Source organism: Malaya genurostris, chromosome 3 (genome assembly GCF_030247185.1).
Source record: "Malaya genurostris strain Urasoe2022 chromosome 3, Malgen_1.1, whole genome shotgun sequence".
In the NCBI taxonomy this organism is placed as follows: domain Eukaryota; kingdom Metazoa; phylum Arthropoda; class Insecta; order Diptera; family Culicidae; genus Malaya; species Malaya genurostris.
Window position 1 is genome coordinate 182,175,855 of NC_080572.1, and position 22,212 is coordinate 182,198,066.

At 38.7% G+C, this 22,212-nt stretch overlaps 2 protein-coding genes across 4 annotated transcripts in view; one reads left to right on the top strand and one right to left on the bottom strand.

Moving 5' to 3' along the window:
• Nucleotides 1-11,685, top strand: part of LOC131438711 (protein tramtrack, alpha isoform) — a 106,029-nt gene extending 94,344 nt beyond the window's left edge. The window contains exons 5-6 of the mRNA XM_058608910.1: nucleotides 3,310-4,235; nucleotides 4,300-11,685. Coding sequence (XP_058464893.1) covers nucleotides 3,310-4,235; nucleotides 4,300-4,623 — 1,250 coding nt within the window. The 3' untranslated portion in view covers nucleotides 4,624-11,685. The remainder of the gene's footprint in view (nucleotides 1-3,309; nucleotides 4,236-4,299) is intronic.
• A 7,778-nt stretch (nucleotides 11,686-19,463) lies between these two features.
• LOC131435107 (protein phtf) overlaps nucleotides 19,464-22,212 on the bottom strand; it is a 30,303-nt gene continuing 27,554 nt past the window's right edge. For all 3 annotated transcript variants that reach the window (XM_058602642.1, XM_058602641.1, XM_058602640.1), the window contains exon 8: nucleotides 19,464-19,986. In XM_058602642.1, coding sequence (XP_058458625.1) covers nucleotides 19,837-19,986 — 150 coding nt within the window. In that variant the 3' untranslated portion in view covers nucleotides 19,464-19,836. The remainder of the gene's footprint in view (nucleotides 19,987-22,212) is intronic.

The following is a 22,212-nucleotide window of genomic DNA, read 5'->3' on the forward strand; positions in this document are numbered from 1 at the left end:
GTGTACACGCCGGTGAGCACTCTGCTGTATGGTTTGCGTAGAAGAAGCGTGGACACGCAAAATCAGCAAAATAAAACAATTTATCGTAAAATTTTCGGTTTTCCTTGCAAATTTTTCATAGCAAGGCCAGATCTACTCTTTATTAATTGAAGTTCACAGAAGTGAACGCTCACCATCACGCGCCAGTGGTCACTTGGGTGTATTTAGACGAGAGCCCGTGTGAGCGATTCATGCGAAGAGAATGTGTTTCACTCGCGCCAGCTGCTTTAACCACAAGCACACACTCAAATGCTGTCTATTCGACACTGAGAAGAACTGCTCTTTCCTCTTTGTGCGGTGCTTCGTTTTTTGCATCCTCGGTGTGGACAAGAATTTGACTCCAGCGTGTATCACTCTGGTGAAATGCCATCTCTGCTTGTGACACTGTCTCGATTGTATTCCCCATCCACCAGAGTTGCCATGGGCGACCAACGTTCGAATCGATGCCATTTCAATCCATTTCCCAACACATGTTTTCGTATGCAGGAAAACGCATTCGGTTCAGTAGCCAGTTGTGTTTAGCTCGAGACATAAAATTCAATCGTTTATGGTATACATCACACAACGGTTCGACTTTTGTTTTCGTACATTAATGCTCGTGCTCGTTTTGAGTACCAGCAAAAACAAAACCGAAAATCTGGGTTGTGTTGGCAGCTCTGTGGTTTAAACATATAGTCACCGGTGTAGCTCAGTACGGTGATGCCAAACTCAGTACTCACTTTTTAAAACGAGAAATGGGAGTTAGATAGTATGAAATCAGAACTGAGAACCATCAATACCATCATAATTTGATGTCAGTGGTGCTCTGTATAAATGAGTGTGCTTGTTTAGTGGCCCTTACACGAGACAATATTATTGTCAATACAAGGAGTATTGACAATAATTTTGATCGTGTAATGGAAACTTCATTGGATTGACGAAAATATTGTCAAAAAATCAAAACTACTTTCTCTCCAGAGAGAAACTGTTAAATATGTGCAATGGCCTCTTCTCTCAATATTTTAATATTCATTTGCAATATTTAAAGCGCCAAACGCTTGAATTTCTCGAAAAACTCGGACTCAAGTTATCAAACCAATTGGATTGATGGTATTGACAATACTTTGGATTGACAATAATATTGTCACGTGTAAGGGCCGCTTTTATATCAACGATGAGTTTCATCTTTACCACCATTTTACGGATTGCATCGTAAATCATTAGGTGAGCTGATGAATAACGGGTGGCAACTAAAATTTTGGAATTTTTTCGAGGCCTGTATGCTCAACAACAAACGAGCTCAGAAAGAACTAAGAGTGTATATGTGTTAGCTCTCTTTCTCCTCTTTCTGCTAGTATTTTTTGTTTTGTTCATGCTTGCTCAGTTTTGCTCAAAATGCCTTCAAAACAAGAAGTATTTCACGATCGCATTGTACAGTTCTACGAATTGCACAGAAATTTCGGCAAATAGTATACGGTACAACATTTTAAAAGTAAAAATGTTGCGGCTTCGACACTTTACAATATCCTAAGATGCCCAACAACTGCTCGTAAGGAAGATATTGGAAAACCAGCCAAAATTATGGACGCAAAAGGTCTTCGTTCTCGTTCTCGTGCCTTCAACAACAAGGATTCACTGAGTCAAAGGGATGCCGCAAAAAAGTTAAACTGTTCTCACCAGTACATCTGGTTCTACTGTACATCCGAACATAAAATATTAGTTTAAACATAAGTTTGAACAGAAAGTGATGCTGTACATTGTCATTTCCGAGAAAGGCATTTCTAAGCCATGGTTCAAGCCATCTGGGTTGGCAATCAATCAAGATGTGTACTAGAACGAATGTTTGTAGAAAGTTTTGATCCCGTTTTTTTTTTCAAAAACATCATGCTGATGGACAATACGTGTTTTGGCCGGATAAAGCGTCATCGCATTGCGCCAAAAAAACACAATCGTTCCTGAATACCCATTCGATCGCATTTGTACCACAAAACCACAACCCAATAAATCTACCTCAGTGTCGCCTAATCGAAGATTTCTTCGGGGTTTTGAGCTCCTTGGTGTACAACAATAACTGGAGAGCCACGAATTGCTAACAGTTGATTGATAGAATCAAGAGATGCATTCGCAAAGTTGACATGAAGGCCGTACAATGCTCCTGTTCCGACATCAAACGGAAGCTTCGCCGAACATCCGATTACGGACCGTTTTCAAATGTTCACTTTTTTTCAACAATGGACAATGTATCTTCAATTTCAATAAATCAGATCTTCTCCAAGTAAGTTTGTCTTTTTTTTTAAAGCTTGAGAAAGAAATTCCAAAATTTTAGTTACCACCCGTTAGAAAAAATCGAGCCTCACGAGCGAGTTTTTGCCACCGTTGCTCACGAGTTAATTCTGGAACTAACAATTTTTTTTAATCAAATTTGTTCCAGAAATTTCTTTTTTACGATTTTCTCATCAATGTTCCATTTAAAAATTAATACGCTTTACGTCTGTGTGTGTATGTGCGTATGTGTGTATGTTCCGTTTCCGGGGTTGGGGAAAAATATGCAAAAAAAAATGTTAAAATAAGCGCACCAACTTTTCTCGGAGATGGCTGTACCGATTTTCACAAACTTAGATTCAAATGAAAGGTTTTGCAGTCTCATACAAAATTCCTGAATTTTTTTGAATCTGACTTCCGGTTCTGGAGTTATGGTGAAATATGTGCAAAAAAATAAAATATGTATACTAATTTTTCTCAGAGTTGGCATAACTGATTTCTACAATCTAAGAACCCTCACGTCAAACAAACTGATTTCGGTTATTCTGGTTCCCGGTTTCCGGAGCCGGAGCTACCGGAAATAGTGGTCATATTTTCCCAAATGGATCTGACTCACTTTTCTCAGCGATGGTTTAATCGATTTTCACATGGATTCAAATGAAAAGTTCTGGGGTCCCTGAATTTCATCCGGATCCGTAATTATATGGTAAAGGGTGTAAAAAAATGTATACCATCATTTAAAGGGGCAAAACAAAAAGAAAACGTAAAAAATTCTAAATTGATATCAAAACTACTCCACTCGGTAGTCATTATCAGTAGACGGCCAAACAAACTGATTCCGGTTATTCTTTCAAGAACTCATTTTGAAGAATACCATAGTATTATATATGATGGTATGATTGATATGAGAAAGGCATCATTACGCCACCAGGTGGATTAAAACAGGTTTTTGAAATTTCATAATCCAAAAAATAGCAACGATGCTGTATCAATACGACTTACAAAGTGTTTTTTGTTTTGTTTTGCTAGTTTCAGAAATAGCTAAGATGGCACTCGGTATCTCCGCCAGACAGTCCAGCACTAGTGGAACCTCGGCTCTCCCGGCCAGCGTGGAATCGTCCCCAACCGCAAGCAGTTTGGTGGCTGCTAGACGCAGTCGTTTATTAATCCGTCAGCAGCGAATAAAAAAAGAAAGCGATTCTTCTTCATCCGGACAACAATACGGATCCGATCAGGACACCCCAGACGGCATGTACTCGCAAAATTTGCTGTCGGTTCCGACGCATCATCGCTTCGAACGTCAAATTTCTGAGCCCATTCTGCCGAGAGAACCCACCGTTTCCTCTCCAGAGATTCGAACCAGCGGTGGTGAACGGCCCCACCTTGCTCACCATCTCAGCGTGCCGCAGCATGCTTATCTTGTAAAACAACACTCCCACCCATTACTGCCTAGCCAAATATCCAGCTCTTTGGGTGTTCAGTCGTTTCAGCCCATATCCTCATACACCCTTCAACGACAGCTCTCTCATCCAATGACAACTGCTCAAAGCACAAATCCGCTCACTCTGATAACGAGCAGTAGTGGCTCAACGCATTACCTAACGCCGTCCTCCTCGTTGAAAGCCGATTCGGATGACGAAGCTGCTCCCTCATCCGCCATACCTCAAATACACCTGCAATCCGATCGTACCATGAGCCCGACGGTAGTCATTGTTCCCGAAACCGAAGCGATCCAGCTGCAACAGCAGCCGCCACATCATACATCAACGACAATCATTGCGACTGGTAGCAGTAGTACTTCGACCACCACCACCACTACAATGGTGGCAACCCCCAGTGGTAGTTCCATAACAACTGGCTCATCCGTAGCGTTACTAGCAGACCTGACAACGACACCCAGCTCAATTCGTGTTATCAAAGGCGAAGAACTTTCCCGATCAGCTTCGTCACCGCTGGTTGGATGAATTATAACCAATAACCACCATACGGACCGAAACTAACTTCAAGCTTTATTTTCAGACAAGCTCCCGCTCGGCGGATATCCCCGGATTGGACAGCCAACGGTCAAGCCATTGTCCTGTTGTGCGGGAAGGACCTGCGTTAGGTTGTAACTTTTGTTGGAACACGATCGATGCTCATGGCCGGATTCTGCGAAGGAAGACTAAGTACCACTGCCCCGAATGCCAGACCAACCTATGCATCGTTCCATGCTTCCAAGAGTATCACGAACGGCAATCGTCCGAGAATGCCAGTTCAACCAGTAACGATAATGCCGGTGGTAGCGGAGCCGGTGGTTCCAGTAAATCGGGCTTACGGAATTACCCCAAGTCCGGATCGATGTAAGAATGGTTTTTAGGTATTTTGACGGAACGAAAGCGCACATCCGTGCATAGCACGGTGTCGACCATTTCATTGTTTGTATAGGACATTTGCAAGACTCGGATCGCTCCCCCGATCACGCACTGTGGTCGTTACTCTTGTTTTGGCGGTGGAGTGACCGAGGAATTAATCTTTTTGTTTTGGTAAAGGTTGTCTCAATTTGACACAGTTCCGACCGATTCCCGGAAACGGAACGGTGATGTTGGTCAAACTGTTAGGACATCCAAATTGGAAAAAAAAATTAACAACACTGAAATCGATCTGGTTGAAATAATGCAGGTAGGAACTAACAGCCTTAATCACTGCTTTTTGGTGACAATTGTAATATTAAAGAACAGAATTGTTCGTAAAACTAGACTTACGATGAGTGTAGGTAGTACTACTAATCGTTGTTGAATGTAGTAGTGCTTTAAACAATATGGATGTGAATTTACATTAGTGGTAAAAATATGGTTGAGCTTTGCTCAAATTCGGTCATGCTCTCAAGAGTGGAAATCCTATTGTTTCGCGATCCAAACATGTGTTTTTAATTGCTGGCGTTCGTTGTATCGAATTTTGCTCTGAATGCAAATCGTTCTTTCGTGGATCGATCAACGTTGTGCAGAAAGGGCGATGACTTACGTCGCAAATTCATAATTCATTTGATCTACTTAGCCTTTTTGCAACGCTGTGAAGGATATTTGTTCCAAAATGACAGGCTACGAAATTATGCACAATATGCTTGAATACCATGTTTAAAACTCGAGTAAAGGGAATTAGTTTTGGTAACTTTTAAAAGGGTAACTTTTTTTTATTAGTTGAGACCTGACATCAAGATACGAGGAGCGGACCGATGCATGAGCCTTGCGGGAGAACCATGTAGCTAATTTTGAATGTTACCAAATCGCCATGTGAAAAATACATGTGCTTCTCTGACAAAAGGTTGTGCAAATGATTATTTATAACCGCTGGAAGTCCATGTTGGGGAAGCTTGCCTGAAAGAACATCAATGGAAACTGAATCAAATGCTTCTTTTATGTCTAAAAATACAGATATGATTTGTTTTTGAGCGAAAGCAATTTGAATGTCGGACGAAAGCAATGCAAGGCAATCATTCGTCCCTTTATTTATACGGAAGCCAAACTAATTATCTGGCAACAAGCCGTTCGTCTCGACCCAAGTGTCGAAACGTCGAAGAATATTTTTTTCGAACAATTTTCAGATGCAGAACAACATGGCAATGGATCTATATGAGGTGTGATTGGAAGCTGGTTTCCCCGGCTTTTGAATGGCGATAACTTTCAGGTGGAACAATGTTTTGTTCAAGAAATTTGTTGATCAATTCCAACAAACGTCTTTTTGCGAGGTCGGGCAGATACTTCATCAAGTTGAATTTGATTCTGTTCAACCCAGGAGCGTTATTGTTACAAGACAAGAGTGCCATAGAAAATTCCATCATTGAAAAGGGGCTATCAATGGAACCATTATTTAGAGGAGATTGCAGAATAATGCTCTGCCTAGGAACAGAACCTGAGCCCGAATATTGCTCTGTGTGGGAACAGAATCGACACGATTCCTCAGTCGTCTGGCCGTGTTCCAAAGAGTGCTCATTGAGGTTTCTCTTGACAAACCTTCGACAAAATGTCTCCAATAGCTATACTTTTTTGGTCCAAAGTATGCTCTTGTACAGGGTTCGCCATGCACCTTTTTTTTAATCATGCAATAAAACACAAACGGTTCATCCGATATCAAAATTTGTTTTTTCATATTTAAGTACAATCCTTCCGGTTAATTGTGGAATATAATTTCATTCAAATGGCTGCCTCGGCTGGCCTTGCAGTACGCCATACGGTCGGTCCAGTTTTTGATGTGGAACACATCTTTATTTTCTATATAGGGGTGCAAATCAGAAACTCAAGTAAAAATACACGTAAAAATGTGGTCAGGTTTTAAACACTTACAGCTCAGTATATTTTGTATCAATTATTGATTCGAATTGAATGTATCAAGCCACGTATTTTCAATTATAAATGATTGAAATTTTGATAAGTAGCGAGCAGTGTCCTATTTTGTCTGCTAAAAATCTCCGGCATATCAGATTTCCCTGCCATAGACGAAGGTTTTGAAGGAGTAAGTGATATATCAAAGAGAAAGCATCGCTCTGATTTGTCAATCGATGCAAAAGCGAAGCTGTTGGAAGCACGCGAATCTATAAATAGAAGCGAAATTATAGCTAACGTTTCAGTCCTACGCTAGATGCAGATTGTTGCTAGACGGCAAGGCAAAAGGTGCCATAAAACGATTTGAAGGGGCTGATCCAGGCGCGTACCCAGAAAAAAATTTCGGGGGGTGTTTCAGAACATTTTGATCAATTTCCATACAAATGGAACTTTTTATATAATTATTTGAAATTTTTTTATTGTGGAGTCGTTTGTTGAAAATTATTCATTTTATTTTTTACTTATTTGAAAAAAAGAGTTTAAATAATATCATAATTTTTTGAGTTTCGGAGGGGGTTTGAACCCCTAAAACACCCCCCTGTATACGCGCCTGGGCTGATCCTTGTAGTTTTTAGTACATTTTCGATTGTATGCAGCTTTATTTCAGCTATGGCTGCACGAATGTTGTCCTTCGAGGCTTGAATTGTCTCTGGCTTGTCCACATAACTTTTATCTTTGACAGCCCCCCAAAGATAATAGTCTAACGGCGTTAATTCACAGCTCCGAGGCGGCCAAACGACATCCGAATTTCGACTGACAATTCGATTTTAGAAGACTGTGCGCAGAAGATCAATCGAAGCGTTGGCTGTGTGGCACGGAGCGCCGTCTTGTTGGAACCAAATGTAGCGCTCGCCATTGACCGTGGCGGCGGCTCCTGCCTCATTTTCGAAGAAAATGGCCCAATGATGCCGCCAGACCAAAATCCGCACCAAACCGTCACTCTCTGAGAATGCATCGGCTTCTCCATGATAACGTGCGGGTTTTCCGTCCCCCAGATGCGACACTTTTGCTTATTAACAAACCCGCCGAGATGAAAATGTGCCTCATCCGAGAATAGATGATTTTTTGGCAAAAATCAGCGTCTTCTTCAAGCTGATCTGCATTAAAAAAAACTGCACTATTTTCACGCGTTCCTCAAGCGTATACACAGCCATTTTCGTTCAGCGGAAGGATAAAACTAAGTTTCTATCAAATCAGAATTGACATTAAGGTTACCAATGTCGAAATAACCGCTAGTTGAAAAGAAAAAAAAAATTTAGATGGCTGATCCTGTACTTGGTTTCTAAAATCACGAATTTTTCAAAATTCTGAGGAGTTCCTCCTCCTCGTTTTAGAAACGTCTTGCAAGCATGTTTAGCAGCTGAACACTCTTTGTCCACCATGGGTTGGGAGGCCTTCTGCTAGTCGTTGGACCAGGAAATCGTTTGATTTGGGCTTGTTCTGCGTTCTGGCTCCAGAATCGAACAAGCGAGGAAGTATTATTCTTCAAATGGGGGGAGCTCTTCCATTGAATTTAAAAAAACTCAGTGTCTCAGCACTTCTATGCGTTCGCACCTCTGTGTCTATTCACCTCTGAGTGTATGAATGGGATGGCCTTCGTTGCCTGCTTCCAAGTCGAAAACGTCCCGAATATTGGCTGTGTGCAGCAGCCTTTGCTGCGTTTGCGATTGGCACCAGGTTTTCTACCTGCAGCTATGGTTGTTTCCATCTCTGTAATAGCCCCAAACGCACGAGCCAGTAATAATGAAACACAACCTGTTTGCTTGAATGCTATTTACTGAATGTAACGACAATAATAATAATGCTTAAAATTGTAATGAATTACTGGGAAGAGAAAGTGCGTCAGCAGGCCATAGTTGGTCAAGATTCTGCAGATGCGAAAGATATCCTGCCGCTGGATCACACATATTGTTGTTTAGGACGAAAACGTCGAACGCAAGTTCACTTCCAATACATGTTTGGCTGGATCCGTTATTATACGCCAGATAACAAGACGATGGACTGAAATCGGATGCTCAATGGAAAAGATCCACCTTATTCACCTGTTTGGCCTCCTCGAGCTATGTGTCTTATCTGTTCCAAAACCCAAATCATCTATGAGAAATTGATGTGAGTTTTGTTGTGGAATTTTAGACCACATGAAACCGAAACCAGTAATATGACGTACAAATTTAAAAGATGTTTTCCATTCCCCACGAATTAAAGGCAATGGCAAGTCAAAAAATGTAATAATTATAATGATATCGAGCACTGCCATAAATTTTATTAATTACTCAATAATCACACTTCCATATGGAAAAGTTCTATACGGTTCAAACGTGAGCATCATTCTCTATCGTGAGCTCTGCCTGCCTCTGCGCAAGGTTTTACGATGTTTATTCACCTCTATTCTGCATTTCGTTCAAATTGGATTATTTCGATCGAACGTGAGAGTTTGCATTCTGTAAATCGATCGAGTGATACTTTTGTATAGGAAACTCGAATTCGTTCGAGATACAGAACGCAAAATTACAGATTAAGGTTGATTGTCTCAAGAAATCTTACATTGCACTAGTACGCAGTATTCTTGAATACGGAGTTCCATTTTTGGCTCATGTTCACATCGGCCTTAGCTGTGTCGTCGTCAATTGTTACGTCACGAGAATCCCTGTGGTCTTATAAATCTACCGACTATGCAAAATAAAAAGATGAGTACTTCTTCGCTTCTAATAGAAGTCAATGGAGAAACAAAAACGAGTATAACTGTTCTAGATTTTGAGCACTCAAAACTCTATACATCAGGAACCAGAAGCCGGATTCGGATGAAACCTTTCATTACAACCCATTCTATTATTTGTGAAAATGTGTGGCCTCGTCATCCCGGATAAATCTAAGTACGTTCTGTTTTGGAATTCTTGGCCGCTCCTTCCGGAACCGAAAACAGGCAACCGGTAAAGACAAGTTTGTATAAAAACCAACTAACAAAACAAGACCTTGAAATTGAAACAGTTTTGAACCAAGTGGAGAAGATTTTTCTGTTTTTGTTGCATCGCTACTTCTAATGACGATTTGAAATTTTCTGCACTCTGTGTGGGTGCAAACGAGTTTATAGCAGCCCTTACACGTGACAATATTATTGTCAATCCAAAGTATTGTCAATACCGTCAATCCAATTGACTTGGTAACTTGAGTCCGCATTTTTCGAACAAATCAAGCGTTTGAAGCTTCAAATATTGCAACTGAACATTGAAACATTGAGAGAAAAGTTCATTCCACATATTTGACAGTTCCTTCTCTGGAGAGAAAGTATTGTCGGATTGATGAGCAGTTTTGATTTTTTGACAATATTTTCGTCAATCCAATTAAGTTTCCATTACACGATCAAAAGTATTGTCAATACTCCTTGTATTGACAATAATATTGTCACGTGTAAGGGCCGCTTATAATAACTAATGCATAGTATGCCATGACAAATTGCGGTGGACATCGTTGCACTCAAGCGAGCTGTAACAGAATTGCTTTGCACATTTCACCACGAACAACCTTACAGATAAGAAGTGTACCGCTCTGGGTGATTCCGTTTTCAATTATTAGTTATAAAATTCACACACTCTTCACTCTATATTTCATCCGGCCTAGAAGTTGGATCTCGATGAAATTAAATGTTATTAGAAACCTTTCTTTTGAAAATAAGTTCGTGAAATAGGCTGAGAAATCGGTGTGAGTTTCATTCCGACGTTTTGACCTCTTTTTCTGGTGCTTCGAAACCGGTAATGCCAATTAGCCCCTCCGGAAGTGAAATCTTGGGTACGGACCTGAATATAAACTAACTTGATAACTTGATTTGTTCGCTATAACTATTTACGTTGCTAGAAGTTAACGAGTCACAGATACGCATCCGGTCGCAAAATGATTATCTTCAACAGTGTTTGATTTCAAAAGCCAGGCGGTATTTTTCTAGGAACAGATAGTCCTTCACTATTGACGTCGAAAAGTATACACACAAAAATTGCATTTCGCTGTTATACCTATTACTTGAAAGAGATTATAAAATAAAGCGGTTTCGAAGCCAAGATTTCGTCTTATTTTACAGAATATTACGTCAAGACTTGAAATGTACAAAAAAAGTGATTGTCAATTAAAATACGTGGATTTTGCTTACGACAGCGGTGATTACGATTCTATTAGATGTGCATGTGGCAGGACTTTGATTTGATTCGCACAGTAATATGAACATTGTCCAAGAAATGTTTGATTTTGATTAACGAACAAACGAACGTCAGACTACGCTCGAAATGGTCAGTATTTTCACCAACCGTTAGTTAGTTTTATGATGAGTGTGCTACCACCATTCTACCAATATCAATAAACTATTCGCATGCTGAAAGAAAATAAATACGTGTAATTGTTCAACACAGTAGGCCACATGTAGAACCCATATTTAAGTAGAGCACTTGTTGTTGTAGCCAAAAGCAGATATCAACTTATTCTATATTAAATTAATGGAAAGTACCTGAAATTTAGGAAACAGTAGAAAAGCTCGAAAAGAGATAATCTATACGATAGCCAAAAGAAAGAATAACCGAACAAAAATATCAATATATTTTTGTATTACTTGTCATTTTAATGCAACCCGTTTCAAACCTAAACATATGGTAGGAGACTATTTAAAAAATAATGATTCTCCAGTACAGGCGAAAATTTCATACTAATGAAATGGAACGATTGACATTCATACGACTTAACATTTTGGTTTCCTTATGAGGAGACTCACTCAATCTACCATGAAAGTAAAAAAAATTGAACGCATTTGGTCTATTATGGTACTAATATTAACACGACCTTATATGAGACAGAGCTGCCAATGAGCTATGTTGTGAGTTTGTTGTTAAAATAAGGTGCTTGTACCATCCATTCTAATTGGTCGTGCAGAAAAGGGATATGCGATGTATCAACAAATCGATACAATGAGTAATAGATTTATTGCGGATTATTCTGGGATATTAATAACAGATCAATGCATAGACTATTGTATAGAAATAATGAAAATTGAATAACAAATTGAACAGCAACAACAAAAAAATCAATTTTATTAAAAAAGCATAGTGCCGAACTCCTTTTGTATACTGCTCTAGCAAAGTCCATGCGATTTATGCGTAACTACAGTTTGAGTTGAAAGAAAAAAAAATCAATTTATATTGAAGAAACAGCGACAGAAAAAGCGATATGTTTTGAATAAGTTTCCATCGGAAGACCCCTCTATCGTTGATTTTTCGATATGCTTTGAACCGAACGGATCGACGTGGAACGTTTTATTTATTTTTTATTCATTTATTTATTTTTGGAGCAGGGAAAAGCCCACTGGAGATAAGTTATGATCAATCTATCACTATGCCTCCAGTAGGCATAAAACCTCCTCATCTTTTGTACCAACAGATTACAGAATATCCAAATGATACATTTCATGTTATTAACTGTTATAACTACCTAACTAAATTCTTGAAACTAACGATAAATTTTTAAAGCGATAGTGTTCGAGAAAACAATTTCCTGATAGTATCATGGGTTAGTTGAAAGTCGAACTGATTCGAACAGCGATATACTGGCAAATGACTCGTTGTGGCCACAGATCTATGAGCTTGCAACGATCTTGGGTCTCTCCATGGTAGTTGGCGAAGCGCAGAACGAATAAATTTATGTTGAATAGCTTCTATGCGTTGAATGTCGTTTTGATAGTAGGGTGACCAAACAACAGCTGCATGTTCTAGTGTGCTTTTAGGTAATATATGTGTTTGAAGTCTTTCGTCACACGAAAGACGAACTCTAACAGCTTCGAGGCCTTGTTGATAGTATACTCAATATGCTGTTTATAATTCATGTTCGAATCCAAGATATCTTCTGTAGTAATCGAGCTGGTAATGTGATATTTAATATTATTAATATGTGTTGAATAACGTATGTTTCTATTTATTTAGCCGCGTGTTTTTCCATACAAACCCTTTCTCCATTCACTCTCTCTCTGACCGCTGCACTGCCGAGACAGGGCCGCACTCGGTACCACATCACCCTTTGTTTGAGTTGAAGAAGTTAAAGGTGATAATCGTTGAGCCAGGCTGGTTTCTTCGCCGTTTTGCGTTGACGATCTGGCAAGATCGGGATCCGTTCTGTATTATCATCTTCCAGCTCAAACCCATGAAAATCTGCGTCTGATGATGCTCGGGGCAGCTCTTGATCTTCAGAGCTATCGTCAGTTACTTTAGTCGATAATTCCTCGAGCTCGATAATCTTCTTGAGGTGAGCGACATTTCTGTCGTAGGATTTTCCCGTCCCCGGGTCTTCAACCGTTACACGAGGACCAGATCGCGAAACCACTGTGTATCGCCTCGGGTTAAAATTTGTGGACAGCTTAGAGCTTGGCACTAGGTCACCTAAATCAATTGAAGATCGAGTAGCTCGACGGCGTGTATCCTCTATCTCTTTTCCTTTCTCTTTCAATGATTGGTCACGGTCACGGAAATCTGTGTTTTGTGGAGCGGTCTCGATATCCCCCATAGCTGGTAGCTTTGATCGAATCGTGTAGCCATACATAAGCTCGGTAGGCGTTTTTCCGGTAGTCGAGTGTGGTGTTGTATAATACATAATGAGATAATCATGTAGATCTTTTTTCCAATCTCTGCCTAGAGCAGCGTTGATCTGTAACCGTTTTACGAGAGATCTGTTTTGCCGTTCGACGAGACCGTTTTCTTGCGGCCAATATGGTGTTGAATGTAGAGCTGTGCGCCGATCAAAATTGTCAACATCGGCGGCTGAAACGTCTTTTTGACCAGCGGCGGCGGCGAATCGGCGTGACGCTATTTCCTGAAAACATCGGCGGCGGAGGCGGCGCGATTCGGCGTAATCAATTATAAACATATTAAAAATTTTAATATTGATTCATACAGGACAATTTCTCTATCTTATTGTTTTGTCGACCTACAATCAACGATCCTAATGTTTATGTGATCCATTAAAGCCAACGTAGTGAATGGAGATGGTAAATGTTTTCGAATGCATCGAATTAGAGGAGAAATTGAGATGAATATAAGTGCGATATTTGGAGATGGTTGACTATTGTTTAAATAAATAGTTCAGTCATATACAAAGGGTTTTTTTTATTATGAGCAAGAAATATGAAGTTTTATTATTTTTCAAATCGCTTTTTACATAGTTGATAATTATCATGTATAAAAATCGTTTTATCAACTCAAAAAATAAGTACACTGAGGTCTTTTTTTTATGCGGTCTTTTTTTATGCGTTTTTTTAAGCGACTTTTTTATGCGAATTTTCAGAGTTATGCGGTTTTTTTTTACGCGAAGTTTCAGAGTTATGCGGTTTGCCCTTCTGCGGTCTTTTTTAATGCGAAGTTTCAGAGTTATGCGGTTTTTTTTATGCGAAGTTTCAGAGTTATGCGGTTTTTTTATGCGAATTTTCAGAGTTATGCGGTTTTTTTATGCGGTACGTAAATTCGCATAAAAAAGACTTCAGTGTATATCTTTGTCGTACGTATGTAATTAACATAAAATCGATTTGGCGCTCAAATTCATTCAGATATCAAAAATAATATCAAATTAACAAATTCAAATTTTAATTACTTCACATTTGTAACGATTTCTTATCAAAACGGTTAAATTCATTTGAAAAGTCATAGTAGAAGTAGAAGAAAATGTTTTTACTTTGAGTTGGTAACGTTGATCTTAATCTATTGTGTGAAAACTAACGTTTGTTTAGAATGGATCATGAAATTTTGTTCAATACCATTTTTCAAATGCCCGGAAATAACAAATACAGTATCCAAAATAAATGGTACTCGATCACTAAACATTCTAGTACCTGAGAAATCAACACTACACTGGTTTCTAAAAAAAAATGTTAATCGGAAAAAACCTAACATTATATATTTTTTCGGAAGAACCCTCCTTTTCTTGGTTCCATTTTTCATTTTCAGATGTCGCGACCGATAATGTTGCGATAATGTGCCAATAGCTCAAAACCTTTTAAATAAAGACAGAAAATAGGCTTTAAATCAAATGACATTGGCTTCGGTTGACATCGGTAGTACTGATTTTCAGTATAAATAGGAGGAAAGTAACTGTACTGTGATTTTCAATGAATTTTCATGAAAACTGTAAACAATTTTCCACATTGATAAAATCATTTTTTCGGCTGATGTAATATTATCGGCGGCACGATTAAAATGTGATAACCGGCGCGCTGATCATCTTTCTCTTAAATTGGCGGCGTGTCGAAATTATCGGCGGCGGCGGCGTGGCGCGGCGGCGCACAGCTCTAGTTGAATGGTTCAATGTGATTCCGTGAAGCTTGCTGTATAAATCTAACTCTGTACTTACGAACTGCTTGGCATTGTCGAGTGTTATTGTCCGAGGATACCACAGGCGAGTGAAAAATCTGTTAAGTTTACATATTGAGTCCCTGGCCGTTATTTTGGACATTATTTCCACCTCTTTAAAGCGACTATAGTAATCGATGATGACAAAAAGGTACGAACCACAAGGTAATGGACCGAGGAAATCCATTGCAGTATCAATCCATGGTCCAGACGGTAGCGGGCGACGACTCATCGGTTCAGGTCTGGTAGGTAACCCAACCAAACGACAACCTTCACATGCTTCACGAGCACAAGGTCGAGAGGTTGGTTGAAAAATTGCTTCTAACGGTTTATGATCCGTCTCCAATTCAAAAGTTCTTCCATACAGATATATCGCAAACCGTTCTACTGCCCATATCAAAGCTAACGCCTCTTTTTCGGTTTGGCAATATCTTCGCTCGGTGGCTGTCAGACTTTTACTTGCGTAAGCGAAGGGGCAAGGCTGGAAATCCACTTCCGGTGTAACTCTCAACCGGTCAGCACGTTGCATCGTATTAGTCCGAAGAAAATTTGAGTATTTCGCCAGAAAGAAAAGATTTTCATCCGTACTTTGACGATTCGACGCAGCCACACAGCAAAATTTTTGCTTGTAGTCAAGTGAAAATAAAGTCCATTGCACTATAAACGAAAATTAACTGGCAATATAGCCTTAGTTGCTATGCCATCAATTCGGCGTCATCTTAAGTGAGGTGACGCCAACCAGAAAGAAGAAGAAGAAGAAGAAGAGGCTGGAAATCCGTTGGTCCTTCAAATTGAACCAGTACAGCTCCCAGGGCTACCGGCGATGCGTTAGCTATTAGTCTTGGTCGGAGATTATTATCGAAAAAATACAGTTGCTGAACATTACTAATTAAGTCCTTCAACTTTGCAAAAGACTCTTATTGTTCCTTATCCCAGTAGAACTTACTGCCGGATCGAATCAGTTCACGAAGAGGAGATGTAATTGTCGCCAGATTTGGAAGGAATCGCCCTACGTAGGTAACGAGACCAAGAAAACTCCGGACTTCTTCTGCTGTATTTGGGATACGAAATTGCTGTAATGCTTCTACTTTACTGTTCGAGGGCTTTATACCATCTGGAGAAATAGTATGTCCCAGGAAGTAAAGGTTGTTTACTTTGAATAAACATTTCTCTTGATTGAGAAGAATACCGTGTTCGTTCAAGACTGATAGGACTAGCTTTAAAGCCTTATCATGCCCATCTTCAGTGCTGCCGAAAACAAGGATGTCGTCGATGAAATTGACAGTGTTCTCACATCGACTCAAAATCTGTTCCATAATGCGCTGGAATAGTTCTGGAGCGATGACGATACCATAAGTTTTTGAAAATGTGCTCCGCCCTCCCCGAGAATATTTTTAAGACTTTCTGCAAAGACCATTAATGAATAGTATGAAAATGAGTGGTCCGGGGTTGGTCCCTTGTTCCAACCCATGAAGAACAGATAAAGTCTTCCTAACGTTCCTCAAAACTACTCCAATTTGTAAGTTACACTAAAGTCTCTTTTTACATGGGGGTTACGTACCGTGTTAAAAAAATCCGTGCAAAAGAAAACCGTGTTTATTGCGAAAACCGTCCAAAAAAAAAATCCGCGTGGAAAATTTGACGTAATAATTCCAAAAACCGTAGATTTGATTATTTGTTTGTTTTGTTTTGGATGAAATGTAACTTTTGATAATTTGAAAGGGAAAAAAGCTTATTTTTTAACTCCCAAATTTATGCAAGGTGCACATAACTGTGAAAATGTAACTGTTATTTCACAATAGAAACAGAAATCTAAAAAACAGCCTGAGGTTACGAGAAGGGTCCAGTCATACTTGATTAAACACATTGGATGACAAATTAAAATTAGAACGCTTAGGAAACGCATTGTACGATAAGCAAATTATTCTAAACGGCTCTAAATGACTCTAAATGTATAAAGCATTCAGTTTTCGAAAGAACGATAATACGTACAATTAGAACCCATAAATACTTTCACTACAAAAAAGACTTGAGAGTGAGTTCTTTTCAATTCCGAAGTTGCGATGTATAATAAACACTAACGATCTTAACAGTCATTCTCAACTAAACTGAGTGGGAAGACATGGGTATTGGATGTAGATCTATGCACGCAGCGACAAAATAAAAGACGAAAAAATTTATAGAGATGAATATGGATCAAATTAGAAAAGGTATTACAATGTGTCAAAATCATAATACTATTAGAGCTATATCATTCAAATGGGTATAAAACACTGTACTGCTCGATATGATGAAGAGTTGAAGAGATTAGTAAATTCTACTAGTTCTTCAACGCTAGTAGTTCTCGATGATATCAATGACGATGCTGACATCATACACCACAACTGAGCGGAAGAGACATGTAATTTACGACAGGGATTCAAGATCTGAAGACTGATAAATCATTTTATGGAACGACGGTCAATAATCTCATGAACTGTCGAGTGAATGATTTTAGTTAACTTTCAAACTTTAAATTAACTCTTAAAATCGTTTCCTTACAGACAACCTGTTCCCTTTTTTTTAATTTTTTCTCAAAAAACAAATGACAGTGCATTTTTAACTCTCATCAGAAACCGTGTTAATTGCGAAAACCGTGTAAATAAAAACCGGAATCCGTGTAAAAAAGCCGTGTTTAAAAAAACCGTGCGAAAATAAACCGTGTAAAAAGAGACCTTAGTGTATATTAGTTGAAGTCATACAAACTTACACGGCGACAGTGGCGTATCTTATGAGGGAGCGAAGGTGTTGGTAGGGGGTCGCAACCAATGGTGTGTTCAGTTTTTTTTGCTCACTAAACCAACGATGGGGGCGGCAAATCTTATTTTGCCCCGGGCGCAAAATTTCCTCGGTACGCCACTGATCGGCGGTTTCCGATTTCAGGTACAGGTAGCAGTCGAAAACCCCAAAATGAAACTCACATCAATTTCTAAGATGAGGCTTGAGATTTTGGCAAAAATAAGCGCAATGAGATCGTAATAGTTCGAGGCAGACAATTTGAGCGAATTTAGTGAATGGGGCAATTGGGGCCCTGGTTTATCAAGGAGTTTCATGAAAAGCAATGTTGCACCGCACAAAAGCGAGAAGGGTGAAAATGAATAATCAATAATCGTGGAGAACTCGAGTCTACTAATACATTCTTCGTTGCTGATATACATCGTGCATGTTCGTTTTATACATTCGTTTGTCATTCGTTCAATTACTTTACTCCTCGAATTGTTTAGGTTATTCGGGTGTTTGTTCAATGCAAACCTCAACTGTGTAGAAAAGGTCTTCATGCCAGCAGGGATGCAGCATCGGCTTCGTTCGTTTCCGAATATACGAACAAGTCCCAATACCAGAGAGATAATCGAACAAAGGCGAAGGAAAGCGACCGATGATCGTTGAAATTCGTTGCTCTTTCGATATTCGAGCAACATTGATGAAAAGTATACCTTTTCGACCTTAGCTTCTCTAGACCGCTTCGGAGCACTCGCTTCAATACATTGTCGGAAAAACATTCTGTTGTCTGGCATGTAATAGTGGATCCCGGTTTCGTCAAAAGTTTCCAATCGATACCAAAAGTCCAACCGCATCAGTACAGCGAAACATGCTTCCGAAGTGCGCTCGCGTTGTCTTTCTATTCCTTAGTAGGCATACTACATCCAGCGGCAGGATTTTTTTTTCGTCTGTATTTACACTGTGGCATTTATTTTAGCAGTTTTGACGATTTTATTCCGAGTTTATTCAAAAAGAACAGAAAACTGATATTTTATATGCAAATATGTTCGAGACATGCAAAATGCTGCGCTACTGTTACTTCTATAATTCATGCTGAATAGCGTTTTATTGGGTTTAATCTGAATGGTGCGGTGTAATAAACCAGCTGGAATTAAAACAACCTTTCGTCGCTATTATCACTATTTGGAATGTGGGAAACAAATGTTTTTCATATTGACGAATTTATTCAGCAGAGTTTTTTTTTATTGATAAGAATATAATAATTCAATCTTCCTCGAATCACTTTGGTGTCAAACTGAAAAAGCGTAGCGGAAATTCAGCATCGAAATATCATCCAGAAATAGTTTTTGCCCACGATCAAGTTTCTCGATTTTTTCTCGCACATCGATTTCAAAGCACGATGAGTAAAATTTGTTGTCAGTTTAGAAAAAGAGTCGAAGTTGCATAGTTTTCTTAACCAATAATGCTCGATGATCTCATGTCGTGGGTAATGATTCGCGTGCAGCGGAAATTCTGAGGAACTGGAGAACGCTCTGTTCTTGTTTTGTTCTGTTAGCGCAAGAGATGAGGAGGTTTCATATCAACTTAAGAGATCTCATTTATACTCCTTATAAATAAATAAATATTTAAATATATAATAGTGTTAACCTTTTCAGGAATTTCGGATCGGCAAATACCAAGCATTTATACATTAACAATGAAAGCTTTAATCTCAGCATTACTTTCGTCTTAAACTATGAAACACCCACAAAAAAATTTCTATTCTCATTTTTTACATTTGTGTTTTATCTTAAAAAAGAACAAAAATAGTCTTCGAAAAATACAATTTCCACACCATTAAACTGACATTAACTAGCAGGAAAGTTCCAAGACTAAGAAGCCTTTCATATCATTCGACAGTTCAACCGTCTCGTTCTGCTCGTCGCTACTTAAGTGACTAACTACTAATTTATTACGAACTTAGGTACGATGCTTCTAGAAACAGGAGGATCTACTATCACTAGCCTACTATCTACGCTCGAACGGCGGGTACCTTTCCATTGGCAGCCATCGACCAATTAAAACAAGTGCACCTACTTAATTTTAATCTTGTGAAGTTTAAGTTTAAAGCCAAGCATCTCGCTTAGAACACCGGATAGGGCCGATAGGATGACAACCTTCACGGTAGTGTATAGGTACGGATTAGCGCTCAGTCCGGATATTTTGAAAGGCGATTCTAATTCCTGTGGGAAAAAAATAAATTTAAAAATGATATGTTTATAATAATTATAATTTATTGTGCATTATTTATTGTTACAGGCGATGACCAGCGGTCTAGAGATGATGACATGAGAACTGGTAAGATTGAATAACACATATCCACAGTAAAATTTTGCTTTGTAGAACGTTATGTTTAGATACTAATGGATAATATACATTCAACTAAATATCTACATCGTTATGTACGAACTGGCATTCCCAGATTTATTTATTTAATGTTCAATGATCATAACTTTTTATGTTCCCATTGTATAAGAAAGGTTTCGGAAAAGATGTGTACAATTACCGTGGCTTCACATCGCTTAGTGCACTGATTTTCCATCACTACAAGTAATATATCGTCGATATTGAACATGGCTTTATGCCTAAGCGCTCCACTACCAATCTATTATCATTCATGTCCTACGTGACTGATGGTATGTCAAAAGTTGTATAAACAGACGCTATTTACATAGATCTTTCCTTTGCCTTTGATATAATTAACCGCGGTATAACGATTGCTAAATTAAAAAAAAAAACTTGGATCCGGTTCTAACATCCTTCAATGGTTGTAATCCAATGAGTTTATCGTTTCGTCCAGAATTCCGCAGGGTAGACATCTCGGGCCTTTTATATTTTTACTATACTTCAACGACGATGGTCCTCGTATATCGTATGCTGATGACGTTAAGATCTACTGTTATATTCAAAGCCTAGAAGATGCAGGTTTTCTACAACAACAGTTGTTGAGCTTCGCCAACGTTGAGTTTAATACGTTGAGTTTACGATGTCAGATTAGAGCCTTGCGACCATTGATTATTTAATTTTTTTTCACGCTACTTGTTTTCAGGTAGAGGTTCGTAAGTCTCCTTTAAGGGGGGGGGGGGGGGGAGGGGGGTCATCATTCGAACAACATTTATTAATTTTATTCGTGGGAAAAAATTTAGAAATAAGTAGGTGAAGAGGAATTTTTGAGAACGCTTCTTGAAAATCATGATTTGCGGTGTCCACTGTATCTCAGCGCAGACTAATCAGAAATCAACTAATCGAAGCAGTAGAGTTACAGTAGATGTTTTTCTAGACCCCAACGTTTCTGTTTTTTTTTTAATTTTTGGAAATTTTGTGGTTGTTCAAAGTGAAAACTACGATTTTTCACGAAAAAATCCATCATTTTGTAGCTATAAAACCACCCCGAAGTAACAAACAGCAAAAAGGAAAGGAAGGTTGGAATCTGTTTTTTTATACGTACAAAGTGTGTGCAAAATTTAAAAAAAAAATGGTGCATTAGTTTTTGAATGACGATGGAGACGGACTTTCAAAACCTGCTTACGAGAAAAACGCGCCTAAAGTTTTTTGTCTATAGAATCAATGGAAACAATTCATTACTCAAGGGAGCCCGTAGGGTATAACATTTTCAAAAATCATATTTTTTCTTTTATAACCTAACATTCTTAACATTTCAAGAATGTTTTGTGAAGTTTTTAAGTCAGTCGAAGCAGAAATTTGGGGCCTGTGCGCTGAGCTCTTACTTCTTCGCAGTATGAGATAAGCAAAGATAAAGGCCCATAACTTGCTGGGTTTTATTCCGAAAGGCTTGAAAATTTTACAGAATATTCTTGTAATGTTTTACTATAAGTAAATATAAAAAAATAAATGATTTTTACAAATGTGTTAGGCCCTACCCGCCCCTTAAATGGTAATAAAATGATTTTTAGTGCTAAATGACTTGTTTATTTTGCTGAGAAATTACCAACGAAATTATTTAAATTAATAGGGTAACTTTTAATTACTGATGATTCGGTAATTCATCAGTTTTATTTCATTGTTTTGCCGAATAATCAGTAAAGGTTACGCTAAGCAATCAGTAAACCTTTTTTCTGATGATTTCGTCAATATTTGACGGTTGTAAAATTTGAGTGTCAAAACTCTCAATAGTTTTAATTTTTGCCGAGATGATTTCTGCGGTACTCGGCTATGCAATTTGCGACCATTTTTTCCGAGACTCAGCTAAATAAGATATGTGTGTGTTTTTTCAAAGTTGATATATACTCAACCTTTTTTCCTAGTGCAAATGCCCGTTTATCGGACTCAACGCTACCCATCAAATAGTGTGCAACACTTGCGCCACATACTCACATACTTTTAATCAGTTCTACTTAAAGTCGGGTTCGGATAAAGACCGGTCCTATTTCCTTGTTTTTCATACCCAA